Genomic DNA, 22,883 nt, shown 5'->3' on the forward strand with positions numbered 1-22,883 from the left:
AACTGAGTGCTCTTTGTTTCTCACGTATTCAAGAGGGGGGAAAAAAAATGTTAGGACAATAAGAATGTGAATTGCCTAAAGAAGTAGAAGTTTGTAGAGACAGCAAAAACTGTTTTGACAGTGCTTCCTAAAAGAAAGGGAGTTTTAGGGTTTGGCTGTTCTTTGGGATTTATTAACAAAAATATAAAATGCTTTGTCTTTTTATATTCTTATATATTAGTTTTGTTTTACAAGGCCTACACGGAAATGCAAGAAGTTAGAACTACTTGAATAGATTGAACGTTATCAGCCTGAAACAAAAGATTAAAAGATTATGAATATGAAATAATTATAATATGCCCTACAGATCTTTTTTTAAAAAAGAGTTAAAAAGAACAATTGTTTTTTGAACATCCCATCAGATCCAGTACTTCTACACACCTTTCCAAAATAAATGGACATGTTAAAACTCTGTGTCATGGAAGCAAGTCTAGCATTTGTCAGTTTCTGTACTGAAAAGCATTTTGTTACAGAAAAGCAATTTAGCATAAGCTAGTGTTATGATAGGCATTCCGCTTCCTTCATTGTGTGCACATTTCAAAAGGAGAAATAGTAAATTTATAGGGTTCAGTGCAGGTTTAGAGTATCATTTGTCACTACAGAGTGCCAGTTTTTAGCTTGTGATCTGTGAAGCCCCTGATACTTCATAGACTACTACAGATCTTTATGCAGGAAATTAAGCAAGCTAGTTTACCTTTTACAGTAAAATTAGATTTGTTATATAGGACTTTGCACTGTCACAGAAAAAATAGTGGTCTACAATCAAAAAAGTAAAAAAAAAAAAAAAATAAATAAAAATCACTTACTAATGGAGTAGAATGTCTTTTTCAGTTGTCTGAAGCCACGCAAAGACTAACATGGAAACCAACAGGAAAAACAATACTAACTATTTGCAAAACAACATTTGTAAGATACATGTTGTGGTTCACTTTTAGTGTTGTAACTGAGGAGTGTGGAGGAGTATTAAGGAAAGTGAAGTAGATCACTTCCTTCAGCAGTGGGTGTTTTTAACGTCAGTATTTAATCTTGCCATGTTTTACGTCATTCCTGCCTAGTAGGCACTAGCTGAGAAGGGTGCAGTGTTGGTGCCTCTGTTCATGTCTGCTCGGACAAGTTAAGGACTTACCCTTCTTTCATCATTGGTCTGCTCCAAGACGGGCGTCAAAGGAGATTTTAGTTTGTCTTCTACCAATCATAACACAAGTAAATTTTTCATTTCAAGTTGAGAAGAAGATAACATTTATGCCAAGTGTATTATATTGCCTTCTGTGGATGAGGTATTCTGTTGTTTTTTCTCTTGTCTTCAGAAGACCCCTCTGCCTTTCCTATACTTGTAATAGAAGCTTTGATGCTATGTCTTGAAGCCTCCACACGAGGCACCAGTATTTAGTCTCTCTGCTGCAGTTCGTGTTTGATGTATTGACTTTTACTGTGCACTGTTGTCAACAAGCTGTCATGAAAGCTTTGAGATCTTCAGCGCAAGTTCATATGAATTAATGTACTATTAATATAGTAAAATAGTTATTATTAATAATATATCAATTGCTCTTTAATCTACTGCAAATATACAATTTCTATTATAGATGTTATTCATGGTAAAGTATGTTTCTGGCAGCTTTCCCTTCAAAATTCAGAGAGAACAGGAGAGTGGATCCAGATTGTTGTCTTAATTATGTATTTGTGAGACACTTTCTTGGCAGTGCAAGCACTTTTAAAGACTAGTGTCCATTGCACAGAAACACATAAAAATAAAAGCGTAGAGAGGTAAATGTAATTACCACATTGTAATTATGTCAATCAGCATACTGTATGTAAACCAGTATTTCAGAATCTAAAGACACAAATGTTTAAGGCTTTTAAGAGTTATGGATTTACGTGTTGAGGTATGACATTCATATCTCCAGTTGAAGAAGTTCAGTAAATACCACTTAAGCAATAAGATTGCTTCAGTTTAAGGGGGGGGGGGGCGGCTGCTAGGCTGCTTTCTTTTTTTTTTTTTTTTTAAGAACCCTACTAGGTTTAACTGTGTTGCTGATGGAACAATTAATTTGATGTAGTATGCTGTAGTATTTTTAGTGAGTCTCATGGCACTTGACTACCTTACTTTACCTGATACCTCTGGGATATAATTTATTTGTTTGGCTCATTTCTTATCTTGATGCAAGACAGATTGGTGAGTCGTTCTTCCTGTTGGATAGTGGGACACAGCCCTTGATAAGGAAATATCACAAGTGTGTCCCAGTTTGGCATTTCCTTAGCTACTGTAGAAGTAAAAAGTAATGGTTTGAGTTTCAACAGGCTTTACTACTCTTTATTTTAGCAGTCTGAGCTTTCTGCTGAGGAGCGACCAGAAAGGCTTGGAGCTGCCCAACAGCACAGAAGGAAGGTGGCATCTCTGAATAAGCAGATTTTGCAGAAAACCAAACTCCTGGAAGAGGTAAGTATTATGTGTGTAACAAAGAAAACATCGATAAATGTGGTTGATCACCAAGTTTATGCCATCCAGAAAAGATTTGCAAGCTGTCTTCTCTACCAGCAATTTGTCATGTTCAACATCCATTTCAGCATCTCTGAACATCTTGCTTGCACATTTATTACTAAGACAATATGCCTGGTTTCATATTAAAAAAATGGATAACCCTGTGAGGGAGGGGGCTAGTTGATCAAAAGATGTTTTTAGTTTTGTTTGGGTTTTGTGTTGGTTTGTACACCTCTTTTGGAGATGCTCTGTATGTTTTTTCTGCATTTGACTTGATAGGTATGATGTTGAAACTGAAAACAGTCCACTGAAGAAACAAGTTAGGAAATTGCTCTTAAATATGTTTCATACTTCTTTAGGCTGATGGGTTTTTCACTCTGTATGCCCCATCTGTCAAAACCAGTATTTTTTTTATAGTAAATAGCACTAAAATTATTATTTGCACTATAAGTTGAATGTAAGTGATGTTTGTCACAGTTCCTCTTCATTCTAGAGTGAAAGGTTAGAAAGTATTATGCTATATTTATTGCGATATACTGAAACTTATTATAGGTTTTTTTACTTGAATTTGTATTATTTCAACACAGTAATATGAATTTTCGATGTCTATTTCAAATACAACTTTGGTACCTGGTCAAAATGATGACTTAATGCTAGGTATTGTCAGTATTTTAATACTTAAATGCAGGCTGAAGTGTCAACCTTTCAAAACTATAACGTGGCCTTATGAACAGTTAAATTCTAGCTTAATTTCCTTATAGGCCTATATAGGTTTATTTTTCTGTTTGTTTCTTTTTTTTCCTCACTGAAATAGGAACATAAATTACAGAATGTGATCTTAAAGCATTTCAGAAGTGGGGAAAGTAGAAGGATATTCACTGTATCCTAAATCATTACTGTAGAGTGGAGGCAGATACGAGCACTTTGAGCTTGCCGGTTGCAGACCTGTTCCAAATTGAAACCTGTGCTGTCATGACTGGCAACAGTTCGGTACTGCCCTGTGATAAAAGGGCATGTTCACTTGGGTTTAAGGATGTTCCAGTACGGTTCTAGAGATTTGGAGTGGATGTTGGCTTGTGTCCATCAGCCCACATCCATCTGCAGTTTTTCTGCAGACAGCAGACGTACTTGAGGAATGCTCAGTTTGGACGTACGGATACTGGAACAGCGCACCACAGCTCTTGTCCTTTGCCCTTGCACAGTGAGAGCTGTTCGTGTTCTTGGAGACAATTAGCTCAAGGTGAATTTGGGGAAGGATCACCTAGGTATGTTTACATTGTAGCATTGGAGAACTGCAACGGCTAGCTCAGGTTTAAAAAACAAATTTTGATATTGCACTAGCACACTGACCTCCAGCCATGCTGTTTTTTTTTTTTTTTCCCTAGTTGAACAGTAGGAGAGGCTGGTATATGAGCTTAGCAGTTGTAATTGGCTTTTGCAGTGGGGTGAGATAGAAGAAGTTAAAATCAGTGACAGTCAAGACCTCCTTTTAAAAGGTGTCTGTGAAATTCTGTCTTCAGTACTGCCAGTATTAAGTAATTTCTGGCGAGAGTTCTCATATCAAGTGGTTCTTTAATCTTTACGTCTATTTTAATGAGATGTGGACTTCAGGTTTAAATTACTTTCTTTTTCAGCTAGTTAGAATTCAGTCTGTTGGTGATTTGTGAAAAATACAGAAATACTAATGCAAAAAGTCTTATAAATTTGTCTGTGGAGAGGGATGATTAGAGTGAGTCACAGCTCCGTGTGGTGAATGGCAAACTCAGCCATCAGGAAAAGAGGAAAAGAAGAGGATCAGAAAGCCAAATGTGCATTTCTTTACTTGCAGTGCTTCTGCTTCACTTCTCTAACCCACGTCCTGTTTTTATTGTTAATATTTGCAGTGTTACCTTAAAATATATGGACTTTAGGGAAGATATTTATGTAAAAATTAACCTCTAAACTATTTGACAAGTGAAATAGCCAGTGGCATTTTGGTAATAATATATATCAGGAAGGTCAGGTGGAAAGTATTTGCTGCTATTAATTAAATATTCAGAGTTCTTGCAATAAGATATACTCACCTGATGAGAAAAGCCCCTGTTTGTGATGGCTTGCCTGTCATTTAACAGACAACCATTATTAACGTCTCAAATATTGCTATTCTGCATTACAGGTGTAATTAGCGTGAACATAGAATTTAACTCACTTCTTTCTCTTTGTAATAGTTGCAAGCTAAATGTGCTGATCTGCAGACAAAATGTACCGAAGCAAAAAAGACATTAACCGAGGTAATCTCTTTGTTTGTGCGCTGATTCTAGCTGGATCATTTTTGAGATATCTCTTTTGAGAAGTTATGTGTAGAGGGATGTATTAAATGCTGAAGATGACTGACAACTTTTCTATGTTAAGAAGGTTTTGAGGTTGTGAATAGGGTTATGATTTTTTTGTCTTATTGCCCAGTAGCTTTTCTGGTCCAAAAGAAAAACTCACACACTCTAGAATGGGAGGAAGTGTCAGGAAGTGGCTTTACTATGAAAAGAAAATAATGTTTATAATGGCAACAGAGCGTATGAGTCAGTAAAAATGATTGCGTGAAGTGAAATGTTAATCTATTGGATTTCTTCATGGAGTTATTTTTGGATTTAATTATTTCTGCATGTGAAGACTGCTTTTTGACATTTTATTGCTTTTAATTCTTAGATTGTTGCTCTGTTTTTTTTATGACGATGCTTCTACATAACTCTAGATCCGAAATATCGTGAATAGGATTTTTTTGTTTGGTTGGTTGTCTTTTTCCTTTCAGTGGGAAGGATTACAGACATAGTAAAGGGATTGAACTAAACATTATGGTCTGAAAGAAAGTTGTATCTGATTTTACTGTCTGATCTCATATGTCAACTGTGGAACCCTCTTCCAGTTGTGAAATCTCATTATGACTGGATTTTGTTCTTCATGAGTCCTTGCAGTCCTGCTCAAATTCAGCACTTAGATCTTCATGTTCTGTGCCTTGTATTGCCAGCATTTTGGTTGTACTCACGGCTTGCTGGATGGCATGGTTACTGCCTTACCCTGTGCTCCAACAGAATATAGAATAGTTAAGATGAGCATATTGAAGTCACTTGGCACAATGTAGGGGACAATCATGTTTTTTATTTTAAAAGTGTATCTTACAGAATTATTATTTATAACCCGTAGGTCAAGAGTTACAGTGAAAAGCTGGACAAGGAATTGGCGGCTTTAGAAACAATAGAATCCCAAGCAGATTCTAGGTAAGTGTTTTTCCTTCTTTTGTGACATTTGAAGTTCTGAAAAATGATGGTTTTAAAACCAAGTAATTGAATATTTCTAGCTTTTTTCAGCCTAAACAAATAATTAGAATTTAAACAAGTACATTTTCCAGCTTCCTTCCAAAGACAGCAAAAGATTGTCTTATTATTAAGTCTGAGTGAAAAGTGTCAATACGTAGCTGAAAATAAATGTAGATGCTTAAATATAATACAAGCAAAGAATACTAAACACAATTGAAATGTATATGAGGCCTTCCTGTTCTTATTTTCTTTATATTTGAAGCCTTCATCTTGCATAAATTAGGGTACTCTTTCAAAACTTCCACAATAATGAGGTGAGAGCATTGCAAAATCATCAAAATATTTAGGGTAATACCACGTTTTATTTTGACCATAGTAATATTTGGATTTGTCATTTACACGGATTTTATTGGAAAATTGTATAGAACTAAGCTTATTCTAGTATCTTTTAGTTCTCAATCTGTTTAATTTAAAAACTAAAAAACTAATGCAGTTTGCTGGATCTTCAAATTTAGCATATTACAGAATCTGCGAGCACTGGTGGCCATGAATGAGAACCTCAAAAGTCAGGAGCAAGAATTCAAAGCACATTGTAGGGTAAGTTTTGATTTCTTATATAATGCTTCTTTACCAAGCTTTAAATGTATCCTTTATACTTCTTCCCGCTTTGTCCCTTCTTCCCCTTCCTGTCATTTACTGCTTTTTACAGGTTTGTATTAAATACTGCCACTAGTTTGATTTTTTTGCAGAATTATGGACAGTTGCCCAGTTCTGCAGTGTATCATATCTACAACGAGGCTGTCAACCAAGAAGGTTGGAACTGAACTAACCAGAAGGACTGGCTCCCTGCTATGAGGCAGGGAGCTAAAAGGAAGACAGGCAGGGCATCTGAAGTAGTGTGGTCTTCAATGTTTTGTTTTGCCCGGGGTCTTTGTTAAAAGGCAGTTTCTAGAAAAAACGCCAGATCAGCCCTGTACTGTGGCTCTTCTTGTTCCCGTCCCTATTCTGCTAAGAGTATCTGGAGATGTGGCAACAGGGATTACAAATAGATAATAATATTACAATAAATCTAAGTTTGAGATCAGGCTGTACTAGATACCATCTGTGCTATTCACAGCCTGAAACACATTCTGTGGTCTTGGACGAGCAGTGACCTGAGGAGCACAGTGCACAAGAGGAAGGCGTCTTGAAAGTCCCTAGCTTTGGAGCAAACCACCGGAAGAGACAGAGATTGAGATAAATCTACAGTTTTCAGAGTAGAGTTTGTTTTACTGCTTAATTACAGTGTTTTGCTGCCATGTTTACTGCTGTGTTTATGGGCTGCTTAGAAATACGATCAGAGAGAATTGTTTCCTTCTCTTCTGTTTAAACAGTGTTAGATCAAATTTAATGGAATGAAAAAAAGTAAAAAGACATACTGCCTGTGGCAGATACTGAGCATAGAAACCTCATTTTCCCCAAACATACTGTTCTGGAAAGCTGTAAAGGATCCTGATGGAAACGACCTTACAACTAACTTTGTTCATTCATTAGTGTGAATACCATGTGTTGTGGTTCTGTGTCATGCTGTTGCTATTGTAATATTTCCTTACTTCCTTAGTTTCTCATTTTCTATGTCACTCATTAGTTGTTTCAGCTGGCTCTAGTATATTTGTAAGTAAGAAATAAATCCGTTCCTTTGTTTGATAAAAGCAGGCATTCAATTTTATGTAATGAGTAATAATGGATGCCTTACCCCTGGGCAAGGAATGCTGTTTAATCTTACAAATTCTAAAATAAAATATGTTGTCAGTGCCACAGTTTTGTTACAGGTCTATGGCATCAAGCCTCCTTCCATCCCCTTTTAGGAGAGGTCTCAATTAAAGGCAACATAAGTTCCTCTCTTTTTTTTTATTTTGTAGGAAGAAATGGAGCGTCTTCAACAAAATATTGAGAATCTGAAAGCTGAGGCAGCAGAAAGCGGGGAGGAAGAGGTAAATATCAAATGTGTTAATTGTTTTCAGTTTGCGTTTTAAAATGCTGGTTTAGGTCCTTCTGACTTTGGCACATTCTGGTAAGAAAATCTGTTGCAATCTCTGAAAAATTCTATTTTCTATCACTGGTAAAGCCACAATTCTGGCTAATAAACAGAGAAGTGCAGTAGACCGAAAATCACCATCAAATCATTTTGTCATTTTGTCAAATCATATATTTGACAAAAACAAGTCTTCCTCAGAAAGCATGTTTGTTTTGGTTGTCTTTTTTTTTTTTTTTCCTTAAAAATGGATTTATTTGAGGGATGGAGGCACAGGTTTTTAGTGGCTCAGTGCATTGTATGCAGTGAGCAGCTGTCTGAAGGTAGGTTTTAGTACAAGTGCATCTAGACCGAAGGCAATGAATAACAAGTGAACAGAAAACGAAAAGCTTGACTCGCTTGTATTTTCAGTGAGTAAACATTTGGTGTATTTGTGTGTCTAAAATGAGGTAGATTACAAGTTCCATGATGCTGCCGTCTTTCTGAACACAGTGTGTAAAAATGAAAACATAAACCTCAGTGTTGTATGTTTTTAAAGAAGGAAAAAAAAATCTTTAAATCTGCAATCCAGAAAATGTAGGACACACATCTCAGAGGGTTTATGTTCTGTCCTGGGCCTTGTTTATCTTTAACCCTGCCAATGAATCAAAGTATAAACATTCGGACAAGTGCAAAGAATCTTTTGATAGATGTCTTCATTTTGTGTGACTGTAGCAAAGCAGTGGGGAAAAACTATCGACAAATCTTAAAAACTAAAATATCAGTATTAAAATTATCAAAACACACTTGTTTACAGTAAAAAGTCGTCATTTTTTAAAATGCAGATTATGAATCATATTTAAAAAAGCAAATGGTTGTGTTTTAGTGGAAGCCATTAAATGGAAGATACAAATATAGAAAACAAACCCATCTGCACATTTTTGTAATTGCGCTCTCATTTGTTGCTGTAATACACAATTGTTTTGGGTTCTCAAATTCTAGGAGCCGAATAAGCTTATAGACCAGCAGTACAAAACTGAGAAAGATAAACTTCAAAAGATCCGGCTGTTATTGGTGAGTCTTCATAAATTGGACAAAATTACTTGTGTTTTTCTTACCTTGTCACTTTTAATACCTCTCTTCTTGTTGTTTAATTAAACAAAATAAATCACAAATCAGTTACAAAATAATATTGAGCCTCAGCCAACACTTTTTAAAAAAAAAAAATTGATTATTTAGTAACAAAATATTGCTGGGGGGGCTTCATCCATTTTAAGAAAAGAACGAGAAGAGGCTTTGTTTTCTCCCCTCCTAACTTTCTATTCAGGCACGAAGAAACAGAGAAATAGCGATTTTACAGCGCAAGATTGATGAAGTACCCAGCCGAGCTGAGCTAACACAATATCAGAAGAGATTTATTGAACTTTACAGTCAGGGTATGTATATCAAGCAGGAACATTCTGCTGAAAGCTAAAGCCCTGGAAGGAGGGTAATTGCATTTTAAGCTTACGGAGTGTAAAACAGCGCTTGCTAATTCTGAGGAGTTTAAGGGTCGTTTGATATTCAAATTATACAACCTATTTTCAAGGTTTTATATGCTGGCTATAAGAATTCTCTTGTGGGTGAAACCTGATACATGAGGTCTTTGGAGTAAATTCTGGCTGCAACAGGTTCAGTCGTATAGTTAAATGACCAATGTTTCTAAAAATTCCTTAATCTATTTACAAACGAGGTTGCTATAAATTTAAGTCATGCTTCATTAATTGCTCTTAACATTAGATAGTTTGGTTCGGAATCTGATGTCAACAAAAATAATGCCAAGTAAAGACAAGAACTTCAAAGAAAACAAGGCATTGTTTATTTCATTTTTGATTTATAAATATTCTGCAATATCTTGTTAGGATCAGAATACAAGTTATCTTCAACTTCTTTTAAGATAAGTTATAAAAAGTGGACGTTTGCTTGGTTGACTGTTTGGATAGCGATGTGTTTGCTGCGCATGGTATGGAGCATGCAAACTGAATAAAATTTTAAAGTTGTTCTGTCAAGCTGACAACGGACCTTACTTACTGGTGCGTATTTAGTGTAGCCTGTATAATGGCATAAGCTAAAATATATTTCTCTGTAGAAGAACTAGCTAGTATTTTAAAGATACTTTGCATTTATTATATACAGGTGCGAACCAAGCTCTTGAAGGTTGAGCAGTTCTAAAATTGTTATCTAACTTTGATTCATATCCATTGTCTTTAAGTCATCTCTAGTTGTATAGTCGCATGCTATCTTCCCATGTGCATTATCTAGCTCAGTGCATGGAATAGGTATGCTTCTTTAGTGAGTGCAAATCCAGTTCTTTTCTCCCATTGCCCCCCATTTGCTTGTTACGTGCTATGCAGTTTATTTAATCAAGTCCAGCATCTACCTGCTCAGAAGATGGAGGCTTCGTTTACATATGAAGGACAGGAAGATTAAGGAGATTTGTGGAACCTTGGGTGCAGATTTAAGAGGCTTTGAATCTTACAGGACTGTTTTCTGTAGCGCAAAATATGTGCGGTAACTTAGGATAACACTGTGCTTGGTCTCCTGGCCAGGAACCTGTACTGTTCAGGCTAAGCTTCTGGAAATTTGAGCTGAAAATCTCTTGCAAGTCTTTCTGTGAACTGTGGCATAGTTTTTTAGAGTTCTTGCATTTGACCAGATTCAGGAGATCTTCAGAGTAGACGAAAACTGTTTTTTGGACTTCTGGGTCCAAGGCATGTTGGACAAGACAATCTTCAGAGGTGCTTTCTGACCTCAGTGGTCCTGTACTGAAATGCTTTTAAATGCCAATATTCCCTTTCTTAAAATGTATAAACCAGAGTGAAATCATCCTCATGTATATGTGACTTAATCATGAACTCTGGAATAATTTTCATTAAATCATTTGATCTTTATAAACATGTACTTTTTTTCAGTTCAGGATTCTAGGCTGCATAATATAATCGTGGTAACTTTTGCCAGCTGTCCTTCTCAACTGAACTTTTTCCCTTGAGAATCAAGTGTCTTAGATTTCCTTAGACATTGAAGAACTAAAGAATAGACTTCAGAGACTTGAGTATCAATCATCATCTTGTGGACCCAAAGGGGAAAGAGTGTCTGAGCCTTACCTTCTGCACTGAGCTGTGACCAGCATCTGCTATAATCACCTAAAATAGATGGCATTATTTGAAAAGAAATGTTTTTTTTTAGTTCTGTCAGCATGCATATGTTGTAAGAAGAGAAAGGAGGCTTTCAAGCAGTAAAACCTTTCTTGTGCATTGTGAACGTTTGTACCTTGAAAGATACAGTTTAATGCACTCCTTTTTTCCATGCAATACTGTCAGATTATCCATTCCTTTTCTGTGCCCCTGCACTCCCCCTGCCCACCAATGTGCCAGCTAGGCCAGGGCAACTGTTACCAGCACAGCAGCCTCCATGGTGTGAGGTTAAAATTCACGAAGGAACGATGAACAGGTATTGGTAAGGAAGCACAGCTGATAGTGCCAGTGTGCGTTCGTGAAACGGACTGTCAGCAGCTGGGCTGTAATTTAGACACTGAGCTGTGTTGTTCTGGAGCCCAGTTATCATAAAATCTGATAGCTGTGAATGCTGCTGAAGATTTACATGCAGAGGGAACGTTCTTCCAGAATGTATTATAGACTGTGTTCCGTTATTGATAATCGTATATTATAAAAAGTCTACAAAGTATTTTTACAGGTTCCATTTCACCCCATTTATTATTCTACCCTTTTTTTTCTTTGCAGTCTCAGCAACTCACAAAGAAACAAAACAGTTCTTTACTCTTTATAATACACTGGATGATAAGAAAGTATATTTGGAAAAGGAGGTAAGAGAATGTTCCTATTGTTTTCTAAATATTCAGTCTATGGAGAAGATAGTGAAAGCTAAGTAAAAACTACTTACTCAGCCATGTCAGAGCAGGGTCAGCAGTCTTTGAGAGTAAAATTGAGACAATGAGTTCATAAGAACATTTCTAATGTTGAGGTAGAAGTGGTCTGTGTTGTAAAAAGTGCTGTTGTTAATACAGCATGTTTAATCTGCTTACTGTGCTCACAAAACGCGAGTAACATTTGATTAGCAAATATCTTTGTCACAGGACCAAATTACCCTGTTTCTTTCTTCTTGGTTAACCTAACCAACCCATCTCCAGTAACTCTGGAAAGCAAATTCCACCTGCTGGCTTGCAGCATCATTTGGTTCTCGGTGTCTCAGTGAAAGGTTTCTGCTCATATGGTTGATGGTTTCAATCACAGTTTTTTAGAATACTTTTTAAAAACATAGTTTTTAAATGTTTTTAAAATCATTTTTTTATTATGTCTTCAATTTTGGGGGTTTATCCACTAGCTTTACTGTTCTGCATTGTAACACAACAACAGTCTTACTGTGCAGTAGTCATGCTGTGCTAATACTTATTACTTGAATGTTTTGTGGTATAAACTGCGTAATTGCATTATTAAACGCAAACTTTCAAGGCAGGGATTTGGGCTTGGCAAGTATTGATGAATCATGCAGTAATTTCTTTGAGTAACAGGCATTTTTAAGCGTCACAGCTTCTTTGGAATCTGCTCAGAACTTGTTTGAATTTTTCATAGCGAGGTCATGAACAACTGTGGCTGCTGCCATGCAGCACCTATTGCTCTCTCATTTATATCAGAGATCTTGGATTTAAGGGAAGTCAGTTTAGCTTTCTGTGCCAGTGGGGCAAATGCTTCTGTTTGCAATGCTCAAGTTTGTTTAGTAAAGAACACTTTAAAGTACTCATCAAAAGGAGAAACTGCTTGGAAGGTTTAACCGCAGGAGACTTGTGAGAAGTACTGAAAGCCGAAGGGATCATGTTAATTGCTGCTGCTTGGTGAATTTTAAGTGCCCTCAGAGATGTTTAGAAAGCACGAAAAAAAATGTATGGTTTAATCTGCACAGTGAGTTTATACCAAGAGCAACAAAATACTAATGTTACAAATTCTTATGTCTGTATTGTTTAAGTGCAATGTTAGTATCTTTGTAACAGTAGCTATGCAAGTGAAATGCTGTTCTCTACTTCTTAGAAGTTCATCTTTAAACAGACTGTGAAATAGGTAGAGGTGAAGTGTGTAATGATGCATGGCTTTATGGAAGCCAGTAAAACTGACCAGCACAAAGAATACAGTGCAGAAATTCACCTGTTCTGCACTGCTTGGTTAGGCTGTATGGTATTAGGTGTGGCTGTGTGGTGAGCCTGACCGGCTCCAGTCTCTAAAGCAAAAGGTTTTCTATTAGTTCTTATTTTTTAAGACGTTTAAGCAAAACTGTTCTACTTTGACACTGCAACTAGGACTAAGTATGCTACTTTAATATAGCTATAATATACGCTTGTGCACCATCACAGTTGAACACTGGACAACTACCTGTAAGCTTCAACACATTTAAACAGCTCTTTTACTTCATTGCTTTAGTTTAGAAAGCTGTCCTGCACGAATATGTGATTTTTGTAATATTCTCAGTGGTGTAACTGGGCATCAGTAAAACTAAAAACCTCAATTTTGATCCAAGACTTGCTGCTGCCTTCTGTGGTTCCTCCACTAGGACAGATGTCACTTACAAAGACGGATTGTGGTTCCTTTTTCAAAAAGAAGCTCAGGATTTCATACAGCTGACTGCTTGTCAGGGAAGCCTTGATACCAGTCCATTTTTAGATCTGAATTTCATGTTATTGTCTGTGAAAACTCAGAGTAACATCAGAAAGGACAAATGTATATTTTCTTTCTTTTTTTTAAATTCACAGGTTAATTTACTAAATTCTATTCATGACAACTTTCATCAGTAAGTAATGGTCGTTTTTCTCTTGATAGTTGCAGTGGGTGGTGTGGTTGTTTGGAAAAAATGGGAGGGGGCATGAGTTAGTGTAAAAATTTGTTAGAAGATTTTATTAACTTAAACAGTTTAATAAAATAGTTTATTAATTCTGTTTAAGCTAATGTTTGGGGAATCACAGACTTAAAATTACTTAACTTTTATAGTCAACATATGTTTTTAATATCTGGCTGTTCGGTTGCAGTTGTGGAAAGAAATCATTCAGTCATAATTTTCCTGGCATTAATTGAAGTATTTTTCTTCATTTTGTGAGTTTGTGGTTATTACATTATGTACAAAACATTAGGCTCGAACATATTTCAGACATGTTTATTATACACTAACTCTGTATTTAAAGGTTTTGATGAAGTGTGAAGTCTTTATGTAAAATCATGGTTCCCTTGGAAGTTTAAGGTCGAATATCAGTCTGTGATGCAGCCAGCATTTGTTCCTCTGTTTTTTTTTGACTTTGGGGGCGGGTGGGGAACTCCATTGTGATTTTTTTTGTCACAACAGTACAGTGCAATAGAGTCATGGGGGAGGATATGGCCTCATAAGTTATAAACATTTTTTTCTGTTATATCTTTTTATAATTCTGTTGTGAAATTGTTTTTTTCTTATAGAGTAATTAATGATCTCTGTAATCCTATACACCTGTGCCTTTTTGTGTTTGCTCAGAAGTGTTGAGCTTTGTGATGTTTTTTCCCATTATCTAAAGTTCTAATTACAACTAAAACAACAACAACAAAAAATCCACAGCAGCACAAAAAAAAAATTAGTTATTTCAAATGTTATCCTTTGCAGCTTTGCAGCAGGGATCATAGATCTGTTTTGCTCGGTGATAAGATCTTTTTGATATTCTGTCCAGTCATTAGAAACCAATTCTTTAATTGACAACTGTGTTTTGGATTGTTTTTATTGATGGTTGGGTGTGGGGTGGCATTTTCTTTATTTTGTTTTCCTTAATCTGTTCAGAAGTATTTTGGGGCCTGTAACATATCTTGGCCTCTTCCTGTTAGGGCATAAATTATTATCATCTTTTTTTAGAATATTTACTGTTCTAGTCCTCTACTCACCTTCTTTATATTCTAATCAGCTGCCTTTATTATAGGTTTGTGCTCTTGGTTAGTTAATAGTAGTTCATTGTTTATTACAACACATAAGAGAAAGGAACAGATGCAAGCTGTCAAGGAAAATGTTTGCGATGAGCTCTGTAGTCTGTTCCCATCTCTTTGATGGTTTATACCAGCTGAAGATCTGCACTGTACTTGAAATCATTGATTAAAAAGATGAGTTTTTTACAAAGGATATTAAGCAATGTGAGTACTTGGACATGGGTAAATACGCAAGGTAATTGTAGATGAGACACATTGTCCCACGTCCCTATCAGTTATTATCTTTTTTTCTTTCCAGAGCAATGGCATCTTCTGGTTCTCGTGAGCAGTTCTTACGGCAGATGGAACAGATTGTGGAAGGCATCAAACAGAATCGAATGAAGGTCAGAGACTCTTCTCGCTTTCTTTTCTAGAACCTGGGAATTATTTCAGAAAAGCCTCTTGGTTAATAACTATGAATGCAGAAATTCATTATATGAGGTGCAAATTAAGGAAGCAACTAACAAGTATTGTCTCTTTCACATCCATAACAAACTGTTCACCACTAAAATGGTAATGGACAGACTAGAAGAGAGAGAGGAATTTTGTACCCCTGAACTTTGTTACTGGGAGTGTAGAGACTTAGCTCTTTGAAACAGCTGGTTCAAGTATCTCGCTGATATCCCTGAAGTTGATAAGAATTTTTTTCCATTTGGACTGCATAAGCACAGCCAGGCCTATGTCAGACCCACTTTCTGGATTTAACCTGATTTAGAAAAGACTAGATGTTGCTGCTGAATACACAGCCTCAGTGGAATTGTGTTAAGTGGGCTTGGGGCAATGCATGCACACAAAGCAAGCATGAGGTTCAACAGCTGCTCCAGCTGAAGCCGTCTATGGATTTATTTGCATACAATGGGGTAGTTTTAAGTACCTGGTAATAGCAGTTACTAATTTGTAATTATTGTGTTGTTCTACATTCTATTCATATGGAAATAGATTTATATACCATTAAGGGGCTTTGAGATGGTTTATTCTGTAGAGCCAGGAGATTCTTGGTAGTGGATTATAGTTGTTCATTTGAGTTGAAGTGGAAGTATGGTGCACTTCAAATCAACATATACCAGAGTGTGTACTGAAAAAGCCGTCTTTCCAGGTAAAAGGCTGTTTTATCTTAATAGCTAAGCAGAAACTTCTGATATAAAATGCAATAATTATGTGTATATAGGAAAAAAAATAGGATGGAATGCAACTCAAGCTGTCATAAAGCCCTCTGCACTACCAAACTCATAAAAACATATTGACTAGAGACTATTGTGTTGGAGAACATTGTTTTCAAAGAGGACAAAGGACGGCAGAATAGTTGGTGATGCTGTTGTATGTATGGGTCATCTTTCTGTTACCAAGGCTGATGTAACGAGTGAGTCAAGGTCAAACTGAGATTATGAGAAGACTTCAGAACAGTGCAATTCCAACGAGCGTAGATGAGTTTGAAGATGATTACACTTTTTTTTGGAAGAGTGACATTCTCTTATTGTTGTAGCAAGCAACTGCAAGAAATTGAAATGGTCTAGGAGTTCATTGTTTTGAGGAGTTCATTGTTTTGTTTTCTGTCTTGACCTCCATTATGCAGACAGAAATGAATAACAGCACAATAAGTCAAAGGAGTGAAAGCAGACCAAGAGCTCTGTGTTGTTCTTTGGGTTCTTAAAAATGAACTCTTAAATCTTCGAAGTCCATTAAAATCAATTGTTTCTCACACTTCATGTGCATATGTGTGCGTTCCTTATACAGTAGGTGACCTTTTATCCTTCCTATATACTTACAGATGGAAAAGAAGAAGCAAGAAAACAAAATGCGAAGAGATCAGTTGAATGATGAATACTTGGAGCTTCTAGAGAAACAGAGGCTTTACTTTAAAACAGTGAAAGAATTTAAAGAGGTAAGAATGTTTTGGGTTTTTTTTGCTAATGTAAGCTGATGAGTATTTGAACTGATAAAGAGTTGCTTAAGAAGTTCTGCTCAGATACACTGATTGTTTTCAAGTGTGTTATAAACCTTGCTTATGTTTAGGAGCAAAGGAGCAAATTTCTACTAAATACATGGATTTGTCTAGAACTTAAAAAAAAAAAAAAAAAAAAAAAAAAAAACACCTGCATTTCTCTACTGTACCTCAAGAGTTAAATCACAAAAAGTTAGCTGTCTGAGGAAGCTGCCAATCTCATTTTGAGAAGGAGCTTTGTAGTGCTACCTAGAAATGAGCAGCATTCGTGTTGTGGGAATGGATGAATAGCTCTCCCCTCATTAGCAGAACTGTGAACTTTTTTCTCTTTTTTTGCAAGGCTCATGAGGTAGTTCGTTGCTGCATTTCTACTCAGTGAGAATTTAGAAGGCAACAAATAGGTCTGCAACAGCAAATGCTTTCATTAGGTATTGGGGGCAGGCAGCATCTGACTTGCTGGTACATTAGGGACAGTTCTAGAAACCACCTGGAGACAAGGTGGGATTTCTGGTGGAACATCTGCCTGCCTGACTGCTCTCACTGACATCAGTGGCAGCAGAGGCAAATCCAAGTTGTTTCATTTCTCAAGAGTGAATTTGAATAGTTAGTTTAATTAATCCACTAATAGTATTCCTAAAAGTAAGAATGGATTTAGGCTTATTAATGCCATGACAGCTAATAAGAGCTATTTTACTTTCTTAAACTTACAGTATATAACATGTATCTTTTGGATGAGGTTTTAGGCTTTTGAGGCACCACAATAATGGGAAGGAAGGAAGGAAAATTGGAATTGAATTTATGTCCCTCCTACTTAGGAGTAGACAGTGGAAGCAATTCAAATAGTTTATGCTATCTTGAAACAGACATGCAGGATTGCTCTTTGACACTTGTTGCTTAAAAATTCCATGAAACTGGGGTAAGACACAGAAGCCTAGTATTCAGGTAAGAAAATTGACTACATAGTAACTTAAGAGCTTTGTTAAAGCCTGTCAGCGGATGAAGGAGTAGGTTTGCATGTTTCTGTTGCTTCTGTTTTTCTGCACTTCATTTAAAAAAAAAAGTCAATTCAAGGTTTTAAGGGTTCTAAACGTGTAAGCTTTAATGTCTAGTGACCCATTTTGGCTTGACTTAGGCATTTACTTGTGCACAAGTGTTCCTTACAATGCTTATTGCACCATGTTAACGATGTCTCTTGGTGTGATTCTTCATGTGATTCTTTAAGTTTTATTCTGAAAAATTCCTTTGTCACTGATCAGCAGGCACCACTCCATGTTACATGGGTTTGTTACTGAGTAAGCTGTATATTCAGGTCTATGAGCAGCAGCTAGGTATGTGTGAGTAAGGGAGGGAATCCAGAATCTTTGTAGTCCCTAAATACTTTTAGGGACCAGCCTCGTTTTCTGACCCCTGTCAAAGGACTGATTAATACTTCATTGATTTAGCCTTGCCTGAGTTTATCATAATGTGCTTCTGTTAATCACTGTCTCCATGATAATAAATGAAAGTAGTGCTGCCAGGCGAAATTGTTAATGGCCTCAGGAGTTTGGGGGAAAAGAAGACTTTCTGGTTTATTTTGAGACAGCTCCTTCCTGTTCTGGATGGTACACTCTGGGAGATTGACAGACTGTTCAGCTACTTTTCTGACAGAATTTTGCATCCTCTTTGTAGAAGTTAGGTGGATTTTTTTAAACAATAAATAAGCCATTTGTCTTCCTCTGCCTTGTGAGACACCTTCAATCTTGCTATCCTTAAAAATTAATAGTGGTTGTGGTGTTGAAAACTGATGGTATGTACCTATGTAAATACATTTCTTGACTTGGAGTTATTCTGTAAACACTGACTTTTTTTTGCAAACTGTCTTGTGAATTTTTAGATCACCTAAAAGTAATCTCAGTTTCAGATTTATTCAATTTATAAATAAATAGGTGGATATGCTTTAACTACTTGTAACCATTTTAGACTAATGGTCAAGCAGCATTCCTTTTGGCATGTATGTTGTGAAGTTTAATGAATGTCCTATTGAAATACGTTTATGGATGAATCAGAATTATCTTCCGCACTCATTCCAGGCTACTGTGGATTTTGGAGATCTCTCAAAATTAGAGGGTTTGGTTTGCTGATGTGAAGATCTAAGTAATAGAATTGAGAGCTACTACCTAATTTGTTTCCTTTCTGTTAACAGGAATGTCGTAAGAATGAAATGCTGCTCTCCAAGCTAAAAGCTAGCTCCTCCTGAACGTCTCCAGCTGGTGAAGTTTATACATGATTGTTCAGTCCATACATCAAATCTTTTTTGTGAAGTGATGGTTAAAAATGCAATTGTAGATATATATATATATATATATATATACATAAAAAAATATATATATACAAAAAATATATATATACAGACACAGCTGTAAAGTCTGGGTTTCTTTTCAGCATGTACTCTTTTACATTCCTTCATCAAACGGCCATGCTATTCATTATTGCCTCCACTACACAGTAAAGAGTTAATGCAGTACAGCAAAATAGAAATTATTTATTTGTTTGTTTTTCACAGAATGAACAATTAAGATGGTTTTTATTTGGGTTTTAACACTGAAGTACATCAAAACTCTGGAATAAGTAGATATGGACTGTTTAATATGTCCGGTACCATAAGATGAGCACTGCAGGATGCAATAGCTTGTTAATTTTGGCCAAAAATAAACATAAAAAATGGTTCTTGAAACTCTTCACCAGCTAATAACTCCATATTACTTTAATTTACACTCCTAGCTATAGATAAAATTCCAAAGGATAAAAATCAGTTTCTAATGGTTGACAGAAGAAAATGGAAACTTACCTTGGATAATTCCTCATGTAAAACTATAGATCTATATTTTTATAAAGTCTAGCTGTTGTATAAATTTCTTTGAAATTTCATTTTTATATATAGAGTATGTGCTTGTTAAATTAATAGATCCAGGAAAAAAACACCCTAATCCCTAGGACCATCGCATTATCCCTAGCTGGGATGAAAATCAAAGTCTGTGTCAGCTGTAACATAGGAAGATAAAGATTCAGACTTTCTACTCAAATGAACTGATGCTCACCTTTGAAGACAACAACCTATCTACCCTGCTGAAGATTTGTCCTTGAAAGTTTAGAAACTTTGTGGAACACTTTCTGAAACACTTTTATATCTGTATATACAGTATTTTATAATTCAAACAGTTGCTTTTTGTACTTAACATCGGGATTTTGGACTGACGTAATGTACATCACATATTTTGTTCAGGAAAAGGAAAACCACATTCTTCTTCCCCAATAACATTTACACTGCTGTTAGATTACTTTCTATGGCAGCACATATAAAATAAAAAGATGTTTAGAATCCAGTGACCTTCTGCTATTGTTTTTGAGGTGGTACTTTAGGCCATGTTAAAGGGCAGCTTTAGAAGCCTTAATATGCTTTTGAATTACAAGTGCATTAAAAGATGAATTCTGTAAATGTAGTATTTTGATATTCAGTCTTAGAAATGCTTTCATGTGTCACATAGCATTCAGTAACACTTCTGTTTTCTCTTGCTGCTCTTGTTAAGCTTGATGTTTCAGTGTTTGGGACAAACTATCAAACCTGCTGTATGCCAAGGAGATCCGTGGAAGGGTTAGATGTGTCTTGCACAGGCATCTGTTCACTGCACAGAATTCTCGGTGGAGACGGTACACGTTCATCACACTGCGCTACCTGATTCCACGCCTTTTGAGGACAGGGGAAGGTTTGATAGTTGTATGTGATCTCATGCAGAGTCTGTAGTGTTAAAATGGAGAAATGTATGGATTTGTTAAGATTTGCGTAAGGAGACTGTTGACATTCTGTCTGGATAAAATGTGGTGAGCTACCCCAACCGTGGTAGGCTAGATTCAATGTGTTGTGCCTTCTCATAAACGAGACTCTGTTTTTGTGACAACCAGAAACACTTTTCCTGTTCCTTCAGTACAAATAAAAAGAACCTTTGCACTGAGCCAGTTTGTACCTTACTCTCCCCCTAGTTAGTGACTGAATACGTGCAGGCTGCTTCTCTTCACGTGTATCTGAAAAATCTAGGCAAAATTAAATACCAGAGTACCTGAGGAAGGAAATCTGGATTGAGTGCTACTTGCAGACATTCTCTAGTTGGCTTTGATAGCAGTAAACATAAATGACGTCTACACACTTTGCCCTCTATAAAAACTGTAATTATTCTTCTAATTTATACATTGGAGGTAGCATTTCTTCTGATACTTGAGTAGAAATCAAGAAGTAGTATTAGAAAATGGGCACTTCTTCTAACAGCCAACTTTGTTCCTCCTCCTGTTCAACATGATGCCTGTCAGGCTAACTACTTGATCATTCTGTCCCCAGCCACTTTTACTGTGGAGGAACAAGTGTACATCATGCTATGACTACTCATGGGAGGGTGATTTTTGGGAACAGTATCCACTGCTCTAGCACTATAAATATGACAATCCTGCTAAACAGAACCAAACAAATTAATTTTGGATTCCACTGAAATTATGACAGCTATTTTTCAAAGTGAAAGGCAGTGTCAGGAGGTAACTCTTAAGTGGAATTTTCAAAGACAGGAGGACAGTTCTTAAGCAGTTATGTTTTCATTTAAAAATGCTCATTTTTTCATTTGCTGCTCATTTTCATTTTCCGAAGCTTTTGGATTTCTGCACAATCTGTGGATTGATTCTGAGAGCACAAAAAACCTGAGGCCTTAATTCATACAGCACTGCAGGGTTCAGAGCCTTGCTGCAGGGTGCAGCAATGAACTTTCTGCTGAGCAATAGTCCCACTGAGTTCTAGGAACAGATTCAGCATCAGGAAATAAAATTAAAATTAGTAGTCCACTGTGTATGGGCAGAGATAACTGGTGTATTCCAAATGGGCAACTGGTATTTGGGGAAATAAATGATCCAATGTTGAAGCACTGCCAAATGATTACTTTTTGGAATAGCTTTTTTTTTTTCCTCGTTCTTTCTATCTCTATATTCAAGATCCTGTATCATTCACCGTAATGCACATGGGAGTTGTATTTTCCACATATTCATTGGTCTGTCTTGAAGCTAAGGGTAACAACACAGCGGTAATGTGAGATCTGAACTCTAATGCGTGAACTGCCAGAAGGAGGAATGCCTCCATGCTTCATTTTACTCTTTCCTCTTTTTTCAATTAGAATAAAGTTCCAAGTTTTAGTAGTGAGAATAATTAATCATGGAAATCAAGTACCAAGGGAGGTAGAAAATTAGGCACTGTTCCAGCTTTTTTAATCAAGGTTGATGACTATCCAGGAGAGATGCTCCTGCTGTACCAGGTTACTAGGTTTGGTACATAAATCCGTGGGTGAAACCCGGTGCTTGCTGTGTGGGTGGTCAGGGGCTGGCAGCGCCTGTTCTGCTGTTAAACAGGAGGCAGCAGGCTCAGCTCTGACGCTGTGCAACGCGGTTCTCCTCCTCCTGCCCCCCGAGCCCAGCTTCTGTGTGATTGAAATCCAGGATTTCACATCCTGAATATGTATTGCTGCTCTTCTAAATATAGACGTGCAAGAACCAGTGTGGGAAGCTGATTTTTAAGAGCTTTCTAAAACTGCACTGTAGTGAAATGTTTTTCATCTCTGGATACGAAGCCAGGTTGCTTTCAGTGGCAGCATGTCACTGTGTAGCAGGTCACTGCTGTCACAGATGCTTGGGTGGGCAGAGCACAAAACTAGCTATCCTGAGAACTCACAGTGAACCTATAAGGCCTAAAATTCACCTCTTAAGGAAGCTAAATTAACATTTGACAAGGTGAAGAGTTCCAGTGCATGCTCCATCAGTAGCCCTGCTACTATCAGTTCTCAAGCTAGCTGAGACAGCCCTGCTGCATCTCCAGCCTTTGCAACAGCATCGGTGCAAGCAGACAAGAATTGCACAGTAGTCTTCTAGCCTCATGGTGCTGGCTCAAGTTCCAGATGTCAAGCCATGGTGAAGCCTCCAAACCTTAGTTTGAACACCAGCTATTCCTTTTGTAGGCAAATTGAGATTCACAAGGGAAAGGCTTATTTAAGTTGGCAATTATGAAGCTGAGCAAGTATCTAACTTGCTGCTGGGACTCTGTTGCAGTGAAGAGCTG

General features: G+C 36.8%; 1 protein-coding gene across 3 annotated transcripts in view; it reads left to right on the top strand.

Moving 5' to 3' along the window:
• Window positions 1–20,751, top strand: part of CCDC93 (coiled-coil domain containing 93) — a 40,926-nt gene extending 20,175 nt beyond the window's left edge. For 2 of the 3 annotated variants that reach the window (XM_050711480.1, XM_050711481.1), the window contains exons 12-23: window positions 2,360–2,476; window positions 4,726–4,788; window positions 5,696–5,769; window positions 6,324–6,405; window positions 7,710–7,781; window positions 8,804–8,875; window positions 9,129–9,237; window positions 11,581–11,663; window positions 13,599–13,636; window positions 15,080–15,164; window positions 16,589–16,702; window positions 18,945–20,751. In XM_050711480.1, the coding sequence (XP_050567437.1) occupies window positions 2,360–2,476; window positions 4,726–4,788; window positions 5,696–5,769; window positions 6,324–6,405; window positions 7,710–7,781; window positions 8,804–8,875; window positions 9,129–9,237; window positions 11,581–11,663; window positions 13,599–13,636; window positions 15,080–15,164; window positions 16,589–16,702; window positions 18,945–18,998 (963 nt within the window). In that variant the 3' untranslated portion in view covers window positions 18,999–20,751. The remainder of the gene's footprint in view (window positions 1–2,359; window positions 2,477–4,725; window positions 4,789–5,695; window positions 5,770–6,323; window positions 6,406–7,709; window positions 7,782–8,803; window positions 8,876–9,128; window positions 9,238–11,580; window positions 11,664–13,598; window positions 13,637–15,079; window positions 15,165–16,588; window positions 16,703–18,944) is intronic. The other variant, XM_035555975.1, reaches the window with a different exon arrangement.
• Window positions 20,752–22,883: the final 2,132 nt, after the last annotated feature.

This window comes from Cygnus atratus, chromosome 6 (genome assembly GCF_013377495.2).
Source record: "Cygnus atratus isolate AKBS03 ecotype Queensland, Australia chromosome 6, CAtr_DNAZoo_HiC_assembly, whole genome shotgun sequence".
NCBI lineage: Eukaryota > Metazoa > Chordata > Aves > Anseriformes > Anatidae > Cygnus > Cygnus atratus.